Raw genomic sequence first — 16,735 nt, 5'->3', positions numbered from 1 at the left:
ACCCAACCTTGTTCAACTGTAGTTCTGCTGGTTGGCACCTAGCAGGGATTCAAATATTTGTCGATAAACGGATGGACCCATGAAGGAAGGAATGAAGAGGGGAGGAACTGGCTGAAAACCCGAGAAGGTTTTGCAGTTCCCTGGGCTCTGAGGATGTCTGTCCATACCTGCTGTCCCGCTGTACCCCTCCACCTTCAGCCGGTAGCGAGTCCGGGGGTCTCCCACGCTGAACTTGTCATAGACGGCGTAGGCTGACTGCCCGTGGTCCCGCAGGTCCACCCGCAGCTCGTACTGCCCTTGGGCTGTGATTTTGTTCAGGGTGTCCAGCCCTGTGGACGACAGGCAAGGGGTTGCCTAAGAAGCGCAGTGACCGAGGACCTCATTCCTACTCACCCCGTAAGAGCAGCGGCTGTGTGTGCTCTAAAGAGGTTTGCGTCACTCCTGGGCTTGCAGCTTGGTTTGCTCCTTGCTGCTGCAACACCAGGTGAGACGTATACGGTTTCTGGGCCTCAGCTAAAATTGTGTTGACATCTTTGCCCTGCCAACCTCCTAATGTATTATGAAGATAAAGGAGATAAGGTGGAGTGCGTACCTTTTAAACTCTAAAGCTCCTTACATGTGAAAGGCAATGGATGACAGGGACGGACATTCCCCGGCCTGGGTGCTGGAACGTAGGACAGTGCCCTGTGCCGGTCGGTTGTTGCAGTGTGGGCTGCATGGATGGATGGATGATGGCATTGCCGTGTTGGCTTGGGAGAGTTCACACTGCAGCTCAACTCTTTATTGGCTAGATTCCTATGGCCAGCGGCGTAACCTCTCTGAGGCTCTGTTTTCCCAGGTGCAATATAGGAATTTTGTACCTTGTGGGGTGCTATGAGACTTAGAGGTTGTGGCCCTGAGGGACTTAGCATAGGATGGAAGCAGTGAGTGACATCAGTGAGGATAATTCTCTAAATGGCCCCGTGATTGACTTGAGGCTAGGCTTATTCTCAAGGCCTGGCTGTTGGCTCTCCTTTGACTGGATTTTTATTTTTAAGGACCCAGAGAATTTAAAGTCTTTCCATAGAGAATCTGACACCCTGTGTCGACCACCAGAGCTATTGTTTCCTCCTAACCCGTTTCCTCTCCCACAGTTCGCTGTGGGTTAGGACAGATGACAAGGAGTATAGAAATGGACATTTGGGACACAAACATGCAGGCTGTATTACCAAGCCAGAATTCTTCTCTGAGGTCCCCAAATCCAGCAGCGTAGGCCTTCCAGTTTCGATAGAAATCCTCACGTCCATTTTTGCGTCTCAGGAACACCTATAAACATAACCAGTGAATCTGGGTGCGCTTAAGCTATTGAAGGAAAGAGAAGACCTCTTTCTGAGAGGAAAAAACATCCACTGTAGGAAAAGCACCCGTCCCCGCCTCTGTCCTCACTAATTTGCCATGTGACTCAGTGCACGTCACCTCCCCTCTCTGAGTCTCAGTGTTCCCACCCGAAAAATACAGATTAGTAAGACTACCACCCAGCTTTGGGTGACTGTGATGTGCCTGTGTAGGTTCGCCACGTGTAACACACGAACCCCTCTGGTGTGGGGCGCTGATAGGAGGAGGCCGTGCCTGTGGGGACAGGAGGTACACGGGAACTCAGCGTACCTTCTGCTCAACTTTGCTGCCCAGCTAAAACCTCTCTAAGAAATAAAGTTTAATAATTAAAAAGAATACTACCCAGCTCATATGGTAATGGGATGGAAATAATTCATGTAAAACTCTTCGCACAGTGCCTGGTAGATGGCCAATGTTAATTAATAAACGTAAGGGGCTCGATGACCACTGTCATTTATAGATCACAGAGTTTTTTGAGGATCCAATGAGATACATTACGGGGAAACAGGGGAACTGGTTTTTCTCCTCAGCTGCTCTCCCATGACTTTGTTTAAGAGAGAATTCCTGAGTGTCTCCACGTGACAGGCACTGTCTTGGAGAACCTCATGCACATTAGTGTCAGAGGGCACGGGGAGGACCTCGGCCTCTCCTCTGCCCCCATCCCCCCGCCGGAGAGCTCTGGAGTCTGTCTCCATGATACTCACGATCCATCCACCCCCGTCAGAGGTCATGTCACAGAAGACTTCCTGCTTCTGGGTCTTGTCGTTGTTCACATAAATGGTGTAGACGCCAGAGGTCGTGTCTCCATTCAGCATGGCTTGGGAGCAGTCCCTGGGGAATGGGTACAGGACTCCACCTGCGGGGTAAGAAGGAAGAGTGGCTCTCTCAGAGCAGGACTGGAGCAGGGGCTTCCAGATCGCAGCTCAAGTGCTTACTGACTAGACGCCTCTGGGCAAGCAGCTCAACCTCTCTGAGGCTCTGTTCTCTCACACACAAGATGGGGATTAAAGCTATTTTGCAGGGGGGTGCGGTGAGGCTTAGAGGTTACAGATGAAAGGGACCCAGTCCAGTCTCTTCTACTGATGGAAGCCACCAGTGATATCAGTGGGAGGAGAGCTGAACCGCTGTGAGGGCCACGTGTCAGGTGGACCACGATCGACCTGGAGCAGCAGCCAGGCAGCAGCACCCGATGAACACCCGGGTGCTGGCCAGGATGGCCGGGTCTCTAGCACCCAGGGGGTGGCTCACTGTGGGTGAGGGCGCTCTGTCAGGCTGGATGCATCTCAGGCTGTTCAGAGGATTCTGAAGCCAAAGACAAGGGTTCTAGCCCTGAGCTTGCCACTGCCTTGCCTTCTGAGCCTGGGGATCTTAGAGGGCTAACACAGCATGCCTGGGGAACTTCCACGTGTAATAATGTGGTGCAAAAGTTAAAAACTCGATAGCAGTGAATGATCTCGGGGCTGTGCTTAGCAGGTGGCTTGAGAACTGACGGTAGTAGCGGCTCTTTGTTCTGACCTGACCTCTCACTGTACTTTACCTTCACCTGGGGTGGTATCATTAGCCGTTGTCTTGTCTGTTTCACAGCCCTAGTCTGAGCGCATCTTGAGGGCACACTCGTATGTTTGTGCTCCTAGCACGTGCCGTGAGATCTGGCAAAGAGGTGCTTTTGCCTCTGCCCCTCCCTCAGCAGGTGTGTGTAGAGTGACTAGGGTGAAGTGCAAAGGGCAGGAGACAGCGCTGGGATACACTCCATCTACCCGGGTTCAGGGCTCTGCAAAGACCCCCTCCTCCCTTCCTCAGAGAAGCATGCTTCCTCTTCACCAATGGAGCAGCTTGCCCATTTGCCCCCTGCAGAGGAGGTCTAGTGGCCAGGTGTGGAGGTGGTTCCCTGGTCCTGGGACACCTGAACCCAGATCTGACTCCAACTCATGGTGTAACCCTGAGCAGGTCACTTAGTCTCTGAGAGCCTCCGTTTTCCCACCAGAAAACTGGGCATGATAACCCTGGCCCAAGGTACCACCTTCGTGGGAGGACTGTTGGTGATTTTGAATATGAACAGGCTTTGTAAATGCCTGAAGGAGAACACCAAGCTTCTAATGAGCCTTGACAACGGCTACCCACTGGGCTGGGAGTTCAAATACAATACAAAGATTCTCACAAGGTCCTTATGAAGAAGGGATAGTTATTAACCCCATTACACAGATGAAGAAACTGAGGCTCGTAGAATGGCAGTAACTTTCCTCAGTCACGCAGAGCAAGTGGTGGAGATGGGGAATGAATCCAGCTGTTCTCACTGCTGACCCTCCTTCCCTTTCACCACGAGGCCTGTAACCTCCTGCATCCACATTGCTCTGGCTTTTCGGGTAATAGCAGGGAACTGATTCTTTTCAGAAATTTGATGGAAACATTTAAAGTAGCAGTTAGAGGAGAAGTGGAGGGTTGGTTCAGTCTCCTCCAGAGCCCCTTACTTGTGGTGAAGGTGGTCTTGATGATCCTGCTTCTCAGGGGCCCATTCAGTGCCTGGATCTTGGCCATGTAGTGGGTGGATTGGCTCAGCTCTGCCAGGCTATAAGAGGTGGTGTCTGGATCCACAACAACCTCCTAAGGGCAGAAGAAAAATATAATAGCTTTTGGCCACATAAGTCCTCAGAGTACAGATGATGCATTCACTTATTCACCCATCCATTAATTTCTTCATTCAACAAGAATCCGCTGAGTCCCCCCTCTGTGCCAGGCTCCGTGCTCACTTCAGGGCTTCAGACATGGGGAGAGTGCAGCATGAGCAAAGCTCCTGGGGCCAGAAGGGGCAGGGCAAATTCAAGTAATTTGAGGAGGCAGCGACCTACCTCAGCCACACTTCAGTTAGGGAAGCCGTGGAAGAGGTGGGCAAAGACCAGACTACAAAGGGCCTTAAGTGCCAAGCTATGGAATTTGAAGTTTATCATGATAAGGAATGGAGGTTCCTGAAAGTGTTTTGAAAAAAGGAATGCCATGATCTCAGCTTAATCTGGTAGGAAGATGAATCACACAAAGGGTTTAGACTTTGAGACCAGTTAAGTCAGTGGTCCCTCATATGGCTCTTTTTCATAGATCTCTGGGAAGCTTTAAAATAAAACAATGCCTGGGCTTCATCCTCGAATGACTGGATCATAAGAGCCAGAAGTGGAGCCTGAACAGGTGTATATTTAAGAAGCTCCCTGGGGCTTCCCCGGTGGCGCAGTGGTTGAGAGTCTGCCTGCCGATGCAGGGGACACGGGTTCGTGCCCCGGTCCGGGAGGATCCCACATGCCACGGAGCGGCTGGGCCCGTGAGCCATGGCCGCTGGGCCTGCGCGTCCGGAGCCTGTGCTCCGCAATGCGAGAGGCCACAGCAGTGAGAGGCCCGCGTACCGCAAAAAAAAAAAAAAAAAAAAGAAGCTCCCTGGATGATTCTGATGCATAGTCACTCAGGGGATCTCTTGAGTCAGGAGATGATTACAGCTGCTCAGGCGGCACGGCATGATGACAGTGCAAGCTGACCCAGCATGTCTCTTTTCTAGAACAGAGATGTCCAGGAGAGGCAGATGTGTACAGCTGCTGTAGACCTATTCTAACTACACCTGCTGTTTGTGACTGGTCACTGTGCTGCTGTCCAGATGAGGGGGATCGGTTTCAGTTCTGCAGGAGACCCTCTTTCTTTTCAAATCCTCTTTTTACCTTCCAGTGCCTGTGAAATCACCTTTTTAGCAGATGACCTTGGTGCCAGGGGTTGGAATTCAACCTGCAGTCCTAGTAAACCAAACACGACAGTGCTTTCTACCACCTTCAAACACAGCCCACTGGGTTTAGGCAGTAATGAATCAATGTGGAGGCCACTGGAAGGTTGTTTGGCCTCCTCACAACTGGGAAGGTGAAGTTACCCTAATTTTTCCAATGTGGCAGGGTTTGAGGGGGTGGGTGTTGGAGGTGTAAGTAGTTTCAAAGAAGCTAAAAGACTTGCACTCACTCCATAATTTGTTGGTGGCAGAGGATGTTCTTGCATCCTGTCTCCTACCATCCTGTCCAGGACTCTTTCCTCCTCTACCAAGTTGACTTTCTTGAGTGAAACAGATTAAGCTGGGGACTGGACATGCAGGGAAGTAAACCCAGGTGAGTGCCTATTTGATACCAGTGACCCAGTGACCTTTGTGTGGCCCCCAGGTCTGGTCCTTGGGGAAGAATCAGGTACGAAGCTGGGTTCCTTGAATTACTTGGGGATAAAATTACCTATCAGCTTTCTAAGCTGCTGTTCAAAGTTATTTTCTAGGCAATCAGGGTAGATCGAAATGAGACTCATGACTTAAGGTAAACAGTGAATCCTAGGATGCCTGACCAGGAAGGGCCCTTAGAGACTGGGGGAGTTCAGTGCACTCATTTTACAGATGTGAACACTGACACCCAGAGAAGGCGAGGGACTTGGCTCTCTTCACACAGTGAGTTAGTTCATTGTTACAGTGACTCCAAGAAGGACCGTAATGGTAACTAGAGATGTGTGTCCACTCCTGGTTAAACATGGCATATTGAACAAGCCAGTTTATCTCTACTAAAATGAAAGCAAAAGAGATATAAAGTATAAACTCACAAGGATGAGGGAAATGGCAGAGGAGACAGGTACTTGATGTCACCAGAATCTTGATCAGTGGAAAGTGTGGAGTGGTGGAGTGACAGCTGAAGTGACAGGATAGAGAAAGCCAGGAGCTAACTAACTAGTGGGTGCAGCCACAGTGCTGCAGAGCCCGGCAAGTTCAGGAATGAAATGTATGCGAAAGCAGAGAAGCCTTTGAAGGCTAGTGTGGGGCATGGCTGAGCAAAGGTTTGTTTAAAACTTTGTATAATAAACAGATCCCCAGCTCTCTCCATCCCCCAGCAGTCTGGGTGACTGTCCTTCCCGGCCCAGATGAAAGGCTGAGGTTTCCTCCCTGGAGAGGCTGAGCCAGAGAGGAGACTCTGGCTTCAAATCCATCAGGCCCAGCTGCAAGGGAGGCTCGGGTGCTGCACTGGAAACAGGAGAAGTGAAGGTGTGTACACAGTGGGAGCCCAGGCTCCTTCTCCAGCAAGGCTCCTGGAAGCCTGGTTCAAAGGAGGTGGAGGATCCTCCAAGGAGATGATGATCTCGAGAGAAATAGTTTACAGTCCTGATGCCTGGGAGTCCCCCAAGAAAATTGCTGGGTATTTGCCCCATCACTCTACAGCGAGCCCCATAGTTGACAAGACCTGTCTGTGCAATTAGACCTCCCAATCGGCTATTTCATTCTTGGCTCTAGTACAAAAAGACCAACAGGCATTAGGTGGAAGTCTCCAACGTGAAAGATGGAGACCCAAACCAAACCAAACCAAACAGCAGCAAACCAGAAAAGAGACCTTGGAGGAAACACTATGTAGGCTGTGGAAGAAAATGCCAGGAACATATATTCTTAGAGATAAAGAGAAGAAGATAACAGGAAATGCAACCAATATGCTAGCAAAAGATCAATGTGCAGAAAATAAGTAAAAGATCTTGGAAGTGTAAAGGATGGTGACCAAAATTAAAAAGTCAAAAACAAGTTTAGAAGGTAAAGGTTAGAAAATTTCTTTCACTTGTGTGATGGTCTAAAGTTATTTCAAATTAAAAAGTAGAAGAAAAAAAATCATGGGTAGGGAATACAAATAAAAACTACTGTAGGGGCTTCCCTGGTGGCGCAGTGGTTGAGAGTCCGCCTGCCGATGCAGGGGACACGGGTTCGTGCCCCGGTCTGGGAGGATCCCACATGCCGCAGAGCGGCTAGGCCCGTGAGCCATGGCTGCTGAGCCTGCGCATCCGGAGCCTGTGCTCTGCAGGGGGAGAGGCCACAACAGTGAGAGGCCCGCCTACTGCAAAAAAAAAAAAAAAAAAAAAAAAAAAAACTACTGTAAACCGTTGATGTCATAAGCACATGGTGATATATATGTCATTATATAATGGAATGATGTCATCTGTGAGATATATGGCAAAGATGCAGAAGAAGCTTTTGGCCTTTGCTCAATAAAACATTTAAGGACAAAGAGTCCAGCTCCTAAAATGTCCTCAAGTCTTGTGAGCAGTGGTTCTTGACCCTGGCTGGCTGTCAAAACTGGAGTCTGGTTAAAATGAGACAGGGAGGCTGGAGCTTATGATTCAGAAGGTCTGGCATGGTGTCCAGTTCCTACTAATTTTTTTCCAGCTCCCCAGTTGCACTGGGATAGGAGAAACAGCATCCAGATAATTCTTCCCTCCTTTGAGGATCATGTGAATGTTTCAACCAGCAGTGGGGAGTTTTTTAATATACTTCAAGGTACCTTGGTTGTACCATCCACAGATTCATACACCAATAGGTAACCAGAGACAGATGCCCGGGGAGGTCTCCAGGTGAGAACGGCAGTTTCCGACTGAACCTCAGTAGCAGTGAAGTCTCTTGGAGAATCGAGGTCTGGAGAAGATAAGAATTTCATATCAAATAAGTCAGCAGGTGTAGGACAAAGTCCCCAGCTGGGTATCAGGAGGCCTGGGTTCAAGTCCTTTCCCTCCCATTGACTTATTTGACCTTGGGCAAAACCTTCCCCATCTGTAAGTGAAGAAGTTGAGCCAGGTGACCTCCAAAGGCGTACATTCTCTGTGGTTCATCTCATCCCAAGGGCCACGTTTTCCTGAGCCCAACCCGATATTGACTGGCTTTAGTTGGATTTGGGAAGAAAGACACAGCCATGAACGTAATTAGAACCCCCCTTGTTTCTGAAGAAGTGGACAGATGAATGCCGGTATTGGTGCTCCCCCCTACTCAGAGGACACTGCCTCTGTTTCTCTGCTTGCTGTAGTTTGTAAAAAGATCTCACTGTATAAAACCCCAATGGACATCTAGGAAAACTTGCCTTTAAAATCTTTCTCTTAAAAAATATTTCCCTGCCTAGAACATGGATCATTAAATACTGGGTTTAGGGTCAGTGGGGACTGGTTTTCCACTTAAAAAGCCCTCCTCTTAAAATCATTTCCTAGTCCATGGGGAGAGCAAGGTCATTTCAGTGCAAAAGGAAATGGTGTGTTTCTTAAGGTCTTGACTGAGTGGGCACCGGTGACTTTAGCTGATGCTGATGTCATCACATTGCAGGGAGCTGACTGGGGAAATAAGAGTTGGAGAGGGATACTGTTAAAGATAGAGGCTGTGGGTGGGCATCTTCCAGCTCTCGATGTCTTTGTACCTGTCATGAACTTGGTGGTGATAGTTGAGCTCTTCTGGGGCCCTTTCTCTGCAAAGATCCTCAGCGTGTATTCTGTGGCAGGGTCGAGGTTGGTCAGCTCATACTCCACCGTGTTCCCGGACACCTTGCGGGTAATTTCTGGCTCTAAACAGGAAATATACACACCATGACAGTTACCAGTCCACTGTCTGGGCCATCAGCGGACTTGGCCAAGAGCACACACACCTTCTCACGTAGAAACTTTCAGTGACCCTACAGAAAAGCAGGTTTGATTTCTGAGATGACTCACACTCCTGTCTCTCTCTCTTGAGCAATCACTTCTTATACAAAGGATTTATCATATGGTACTGGAGTTTTCCAGGCACCAAGTCAGAAGGAAGGGGCCCTGGGGGTCAGGAGACTTTTGCACATGGTGCCACTGGGACAGCGTTGCAGCTGAGGCACACGACCCAGTTACAGGAGAGCTGCAGGTAACATCTCTAAGACTTGGGCTACTCAAATTTAATTTGTCCCATTGCTTGCCTTCCCCCCGCCTTTTTTTTGTGGTACACGGGCCTCTCACTGTTGTGGCCTCTCCCGTCGCGGAGCACAGGCTCCGGACGCGCAGGCTCAGCGGCCATGGCTCACGGGCCCAGCCGCTCTGCGGCATGTGGGATCTTCCCGGACTGGGGCACGAACCCGCGTCCCCTGCATCGGCAGGTGGACTCTCAACCACTGCGCCACCAGGGAAGCCCTGCCCTCCCCTTTTTTTTTCACTTACTCTCATGTCCTCTTATTTGCCAAATGTCAAATCATTAGGCTGGGGGATCACAAAAATCAGGTGGCGTAGACACACCAGAGCCTGATGACTGGCTCTCAGTCCTACTGGGTCAGTACCCATGGTGGACCCCAAACCATGGTGCCCAGGGTACATGTGCTTACTTCTTAATCACAGATGACCAGCTATCCTGGCTTGCCAGGGACTAAGAGGTTTCCCAGGGCTAAAACTGGGAAGGTCCAGGGAAGAGTGGAATGAGCGGGTCACTCTGTTCATCAGTCATGAGCCCACGCCCCCAGCCTCACGCACACTTCTGGACTCTAGGAAACTTCTACGCTTGCATCCACAATTTCCATGATTCCCACGAACTATACTCTGATTTATTTTAGGTGAGACAACATCATCTCCCCTGACTTGGAAGAGTTTGCTCACAGGGAATATTTAAAAATAGAAAAGTAGAAAGAATAAACCCAAGCATCCCTCTAGCCCCGCCCCATCTTTGCTCTGTCCTCGTAAGGGGTTGCCCGGGCTGAATTAAGATTTTCAGAGGCCCCAGCACAGCTTAGGGTGCCCTCTCATATTGTTACTGAAGGTAAAACAATACTGAACCATAAAATATGAAACTCACAGATACTTTGAGATTAAAATAACAACATATTTTTTCTAGTCTAGCTCATGACAAAAGTATGGATTTGTTCATTGAAAAGGAATCTTTCTTTCTCTTCTCTCTTATTTGTATTTAATTTTACCTTCTGGTAGCCTTGATTTGCTGGTGCCCCAAACAAGTGTTTAATCTCCAACTGAGTAAATTAGCACAGATGGTTGCAAAGACAAGGAAAAATAATTTCTGATTTCTCAATCAGGTCTGCTGTAATGGGTCTTGTCTGTGGCATCCAAGAAGCCCGGGCTCCCCAGAGCTACCTGAAATAGTCTGTTTAAGATTTCAGATTCTGGACTCCTTCTTTGTAAGAGGTGAGAGCTGCTGCTTGGAGAGGGTGACTCACTCTGACGGCAGAGAAACTAGCAGGAGAGGAGGAAGAGGCTAGAGACGTACCCTCTGCTTTTCCTTAAATGGCCTTGCTGGCCTCCCTTGATACAACCATGGTGCTGATGCTCTTTCACTTGACAACAAGCAGGGGATATGGGTAGGACCTCTCTTGCCACCGGCTGAACTGGTCCCTCCACACCCACCCGCCCAGCCCCAGCCCCAGCCCCAGCCCATGAGTCTGTTCTGAGGGGGCAGTCGAGAGCCACAGGGACATTGCTGGACCCTCCAGCCTACCCATGCATTTTTGCTACCATGCACCAAGTGTGACACAAAGAAGGGAGAACAGGAAGAGTTTACAGCAGGACAGACACTCCTCAGGGTGGGGAAGGTCTTGGACACGACCTTACCTCTCTCCCCTGTGTAGGAGATGACATAATTGTCCACAGGGGCGATGGCCGGCTGCCACATGGCCAAGGCTTCTGAGTCGGTGATGTTGGCTGTCACCAGGCCAGATGGGCTATCCAGAGCTGCAAGGAAAGATGGTGATGTGTTGGAGAGATGGGCAGTCATGGGGTAGGACATCAGACCACAGCTGCTCTGCTGTCTATACTGCCCCTGGACTCCAGTACCGGTCTGTGGCCTGTTAGGAGCCGAGCTGCACAGAAGGAGGCGAGTGGTGGGCGAGTGAGCGGAGCTTCATCTGCCGCTGCCCACTGCTCCCCATCGCTCCCCATCCCCCCCCATAGCTCGCATTACCGCCTGAACCATTCCCACCGCCATCCATGGAAAAACTGTCTTCCTCGAAACCCGCCCCTGGTGCCAAAAAAGGTTGGGGACCGCTGAACTAGAGGATGTGTGTGAAATGTGTTAGGGGCAGCACTCAATAATTGCAGTTGTTATTAACATGATTATTAAAGCTATTTGGAGTTTTCAATATGATTTCCAAATGACTTATACTGAGAAAGGATGGATAGTCCCAGGGCCTTGGCCCTTTTAACTCACCACTGCTACAACCCAACATCCCTTTCTTAGAAACCAACCTAAATATGACTAGTTCCCGCTTTTGTTCACATTTATGACTCAATTACTCCAGGACGACAGCCCTGGGAGGATGGGGGAGGGGGGTGCGGCAGCCATCGTCAGCTCATTTTACAGATGAGTGTCTGGGCCCCAAGAGATGAAATGACTGGCCTGAGAGTCAGGAGGTGGTAGAGTGATTTGGGGCCCACCCCGTCCACTCTGAGGTCCTTCCTGTCCCATCTTTCACATACAGAATCTCCTTTAACAGATGAGGACAACAGGGCCTCTGGAGGAAACAGATCCAGACTTTGCAACCAGTTGCCGTGGAGAACCCGTGAATGAAAGATTTCTAGGGGGGAAACGAGGGTCTGTGTGGCAGAGTGGGCAGAGCTCTGGGTTCAGACAGGAGGTCTTAATTGCATATTAGCAACCCTTTTAAGACTATTAGGATATTTTTAAACTTTCCTGTGAGGCCCATTCTTTAGATCCCTTAACAGATTAGGCTGGATAATTGCTCATATATCAAAGGATAAATTGTTTAGGAACATGGCTGCCTGAAGAGAAATTTTCCACTTCATTCTCCTTCAATGCAATTCATTATTTTTCCTTCCTTACAGTGTGTTGTACAAATCAGGTTATAACGGGAAAATCACCCTTTATTTTAGAAGAATACAGAGTTTGTAGTCAGACTGACCTAAGTTCAAATTTGCTTTCAGCATGTACTAGTTATATGGACTTGCCCAAGGCGTTTAATTTCCCCAGGTCTCAGTTGTTTCCTCTGTAAAATGGGAGGGATAATAGCTATGGGGTTTACATGTGAAGGGTTTAGTAACAGAGCCTGAAATACAGTAGCTGCCAGATCCAGAGTAGTTACTTTATAGTGTCTGTATGAAGCACCTGCTTGGAAGAATCCTCACACTGGTCCTGGCACTATCGGGGAAGGGAAGGAAGTGGATTCATGTGTACAGTCATTTTTTATATTTGCAGACGCTTTACATATACAGTTTCATGTGATTCTTACAGTGTCCTGCAAAGGAAGCAGAATTGCACCCATTTTACAGAGTAGGGAACTAGACCCTCGAGAAATTAACTGACAGCTCATGTATCTAGAAGTGGCAGAACATGGGAGTTCCACCAGGTCAGCATGACTCCCCAACTTGTGCTATTTTCCCCACAATACCCTGGGAAACGGTGGCCCAGGGAGGTTGAGGATGCAGCTCAGAAGAGGCTACAGACGGACCAGAAATGAGACCGCTGGTGCGCCAAATCCAGCCCACTTTCCCTGAGAAGTTCCTAAAAAAACCCTTTTTTTCTAGCTTATGAATCATGAGAAATAATGCTGAAGGTGAGAAAAAACACCTGTGGTGAACATTCCCGAGACAGGCTTGCTTTCTTCAAAGCCCTTCAGGGCGATGACGCTGACGAGGTACTCCACTCCAGGTAAGAGTCTCAGCAGCCTGCTCTGAGTCTTGGTCCCGTCCACAGTTACTGCTGAGGGTGTACCTAGAACACAGTAAAAAGCAAGATGGGGAAAGGTGAACCTCACTGAAACTTATTCACGGTTGTCTCAAGAATGGGTGTATCCGATTTGGCAGTGAAATTATATCTTTATCCAACACCATTTTCTTGACTTCTCAGTTGCTCCTACCCTCTGGCATAAGAGAAGAGGTTTTACTTTTTGTATAATGTTTTTTCCATCCACGAAGATGCCAAAAACTGAGCCAGGGGAGGAAAAACCATGAGGTCACAATGTGCTAAAAATGGCAAGTTTCCATTCAGTAGAGAGCTGGCCATGTTGCACAAATTTTATTTACCTATTTTTCCCACAAAGAATATGGGAAGCTTGCTATGTAAGGTATATCTGATATATTTCATCCATTGTATTAGCTAAAGAATATATAGACTCATCTCTTACTAGCAGAGGTTCTACTATTGAAGAAAATGGTCATGGTCAAGCTTGTACGCTTACATTTATGAAAAAGTCCAAAGTTTATATTTCTTAGAAATTGGGGGCTAGTGAGGAGCTTGTATAATATCAGCTGGCCAAACTCCCCACAGAGATGCTACCGCATGTCTCTGAAGAGGTTATCACCTATCCTCTTTGTATACACTTCCACTAACAGGGAGCTCACTACCTCCCAGAATGTCTTTAGACATACTTGACTACGCTCCCCCCACCCCCTTGGTCTCTATGATAGCCCGTGTGCTCTGAACTAGAACTCCCAACTCTGCTAAGTCACAGCTTCCCATCCTACGCTGAGACAGACAGATTTTGGGACCAAGAGGCAACACCTCACCTATATCCAGGTTAAGACCAGCTTTGCAGATGCATGTGTTCAAAGAGAAAAAGGCCAGTGGATTTAGAGTCTTCAGTCATTGTGTGAAAACATCATTGGAGATCTACAGCTCATAGAATTTTAAGACTATGAGCCTGGAAACGATCTTCCTAACATGACCCTTTACTAAATAGTTTCTTCCAAGGGTCTCATAGCACTTTACAAATGAAGTCTATCCAGATGGTCTCAACTATACAGAAGTAGTTTTCTTTGGCCGTGATGTTTGGGAGGATGGGATTATCAGGGTCACTTCACTCTTCCACCCAAACCCTCCAGATCGTCCTCCCTCTCCCCTCCCCAAGTGCCCTACCTCCTGCAGTGGGTACAGAGGTAACCCGGAAGCTCTCCACCTGGGTAGTGGGTGCCTTCCAGCTGACAGTGGCTGAGTTTTCAGTGATGTCTGAGAAAACGAGTTCCTTCGGGGAGGCCATGGCTGTCGAGGAAAGAGCACAGGAGAAACCCAGAAACGGTTACATATCTTGCTCATCAGCGATCCTTCCCGAATTCCTGATCCATGAGAACTCAGTCCCTAGTTTATGTCCCAGCCAAGCCTTTAGGATGGAGGATGTGGTGATGTGTGATTAAGTTACGACTTGATGGAAACAGTTGTTCTTTCATTCAGGTACAGGGCCCAGAGCTGTAGAGCTGCCATTTGGTTTCATTCAAGAACGTGAGCACCATAGCTGACGTCTAAGGAAGTGAGGGTGAATGAGTGGTTTCACAGCTTGGAATACACCCTCCTTTAAGTTTGGATGTTTAGCATTTTTTCAAATCTTTGCTTTGTAGTTCCTTTCATTAAATGATACCAAGACTTGACAATTGTACAGTTCTTTGCAATTTATAAGGATTAACCCTCATTTAGAAACCACTGAGGCGTGGTTGTAGCCATTTTACAGAGGACTAAACTGAGGCTAAGTTCTCCAATGAACATTCTTGTGATATGACCTTTCTAAGTCCCAGGAGCAGAGCTGAGCACAGCCCTGGGATCTTGGAAATAATGTTCACGTGGAAACTGACCTCGACAAACCCATTCCCAGAACTGGATGGAGGTCCAGAGCCAGAGGAGCAACCTCAGACCTTTCACCAAAGCAAACACCCCTTGGATATTGGGTCTACCTGGGGGAAAGCCATGCCTGAGGGACAGTTCCTGCTTCGTAAATGCCAACCCCCGCAAACCCAGTTTCCTTTGGTTTTTCCCTGTGTATTTTTTGGCTTAGCTTTTTGCCCTCTTCAGCTGACCATGCTTAACCATAGAATTCAGGAAACAATTTTCAGGTCTCCAGGGAGCTCATTTCCTCATCTTTTCCCCTCTGCATCCCACACTGATCATTAAGTTCTGAAACCCACAGCCCACTTTGGGGAGCTTTTTTTCTCTCTATTTCTGTCTTTTTCTCTCTTCCTACGGCGTTCTCCTGTGACCTGCTAGCCACCCTCAGATTCTGTGGCTGCCTGGGGTTTTGCCCTCTCCTTAGAAAGCTTTGGAAGCCACAGGGGCTCTGGAGCCTGGAAGATCTTGATTGTCCAAATACCACGGAGAGGCTGGGCAACCTGGGGCAGTTCCCTTCACTTCTGAGAGCCTCAGTTGCTCCGTCTCCATTTTTCCCGTGGGAAAAGTGGTGCCCACCTTCAGGAATGTTTTGAGGACTAGCAGAGATAATGGATGTGAAACCCTAGCACAGAATCTGGCACACAGTAAGAATTCAGTAAACATGCTGGCCCTCTCTTTTTTTTTTCTTTCCCACGTGATTCTTTTCTCCATGGGCCACCTGAGTTCTGCGGTAGCCCCCAGGAAAGATCTAGATAATCAGAATGAGAAAAAACCCCCGTGGGGTGTGTAGACTCAGGCACTGGGGCTCTCCTTCTTCCAGGCTAGTCCACTCTGACCTTCAATCTGACCGTGAACCTCATTGGGGCAGGTCCTGGCACATCTTAGAAAGTGTATCTTGTGGCCACAGCTTTCCTCTCTCGATCCCAATTTTCTCATCTGCAAAATGGCAATATTATCTTCCCTGGCTGAAAAACCATAAGAATTAGTAACCTCATCTGTCATGCACTCCTGAGGGATGTGCTTGATGAAAGTGACAGTAGGAAGATAGATAGCCATGTGTCATCTGAAGAATGGCACAGTCGTGGTAGAATTCCAGGGTCAATGGCATTTCTAGGCAACAGACCTTCCTAGGTGTGGAAGACAACTTGTTATTTTAGCGTGGTCCTTCTGCCACAAATAGGGCCTGCAGGTCTCCAGCACCACAGCGGAAGAGATGGTCAATAGGAACCTGAAGGCTGAGCCTCAGAGAACAACTAAATCATACCTATTGAAAAGTTAGGGAGACCCAGGAAAGGCCATGCCTCTCTCTCTCTTTCCAAGAAGACTCTTGGTTTTCAATAAAAATTCCATTAGGAAAACATTTGGAATTGCTAGAAATTCTCAAGGAGGATGAAGAGTACTTCTGTCTGTTCTCTGCATAAAATGTTGCCTCCCCAAATCTGGAGCAAATGTCTTTAATAATGTGACCATTAACAATCATTTAAAAAATTCTCCCTTCAACATATTTTTATTCAATACTTAATATGTGAATCGTGATAAGCTCAGGGGATGCTTATTGTAGCCAGTGCGATTTAAGAGCAAGGATTTTGGAGTCACACTGACCTGGGTTTGAATTCCATTCTGGCTTTACTAGCTAAAAACACCTGAGCCCCTTAGGTCTCTGTGAAATGGGGCTGAATGTGGCACTTAGACTGTCTGTGTCGCGTGAATCAGTGAGGTAAAATGTGTCAGTTGCCCTGCTGTGTGTGGCATGAAGTGCATGCTCTGTAATAGATAGTTTACACTTTATGAGAGTCAGAGGCAAAGGCACTAAAGCCTGAAGAGCCTGTTTCACTTAGAAGGGAAGATTGCTGAGCACGTGTCTCTGCAGACCCGCTGACCCGGGTCCCCAGACACGATGCCATTGCAGCTGTGTGGTGTGTGGTTTTAAGTCCATCTGAACTGCAACTGAGCGGGGGGAGCTGGGAGGCTGCCTGGCTGGGAGAAGTGAGGTAGAGTGGGAGG

At 48.4% G+C, this 16,735-nt stretch overlaps 1 protein-coding gene across 5 annotated transcripts in view; it reads right to left on the bottom strand.

Moving 5' to 3' along the window:
* TNC (tenascin C) overlaps window positions 1-16,735 on the bottom strand; it is a 93,534-nt gene that overhangs the window by 5,201 nt on the left and 71,598 nt on the right. For all 5 annotated transcript variants that reach the window (XM_081236530.1, XM_081236532.1, XM_081236533.1 and 2 more), the window contains 9 exons: window positions 13,994-14,116; window positions 12,707-12,850; window positions 10,735-10,854; window positions 8,583-8,726; window positions 7,686-7,816; window positions 3,843-3,975; window positions 2,079-2,230; window positions 1,209-1,305; window positions 168-329 (listed from right to left, as the gene is read on the bottom strand). In XM_081236530.1, the coding sequence (XP_081092656.1) occupies window positions 168-329; window positions 1,209-1,305; window positions 2,079-2,230; window positions 3,843-3,975; window positions 7,686-7,816; window positions 8,583-8,726; window positions 10,735-10,854; window positions 12,707-12,850; window positions 13,994-14,116 (1,206 nt within the window). The remainder of the gene's footprint in view (window positions 1-167; window positions 330-1,208; window positions 1,306-2,078; window positions 2,231-3,842; window positions 3,976-7,685; window positions 7,817-8,582; window positions 8,727-10,734; window positions 10,855-12,706; window positions 12,851-13,993; window positions 14,117-16,735) is intronic.

The sequence above is a fragment of the Mesoplodon bidens genome, assembly GCF_964165515.1.
Source record: "Mesoplodon bidens genome assembly, chromosome: 6".
Taxonomy (NCBI): domain Eukaryota; kingdom Metazoa; phylum Chordata; class Mammalia; order Artiodactyla; family Ziphiidae; genus Mesoplodon; species Mesoplodon bidens.
Note: the sequence above shows the minus strand (reverse complement) of the source record. Positions and strands in the feature narration are given on the sequence as shown.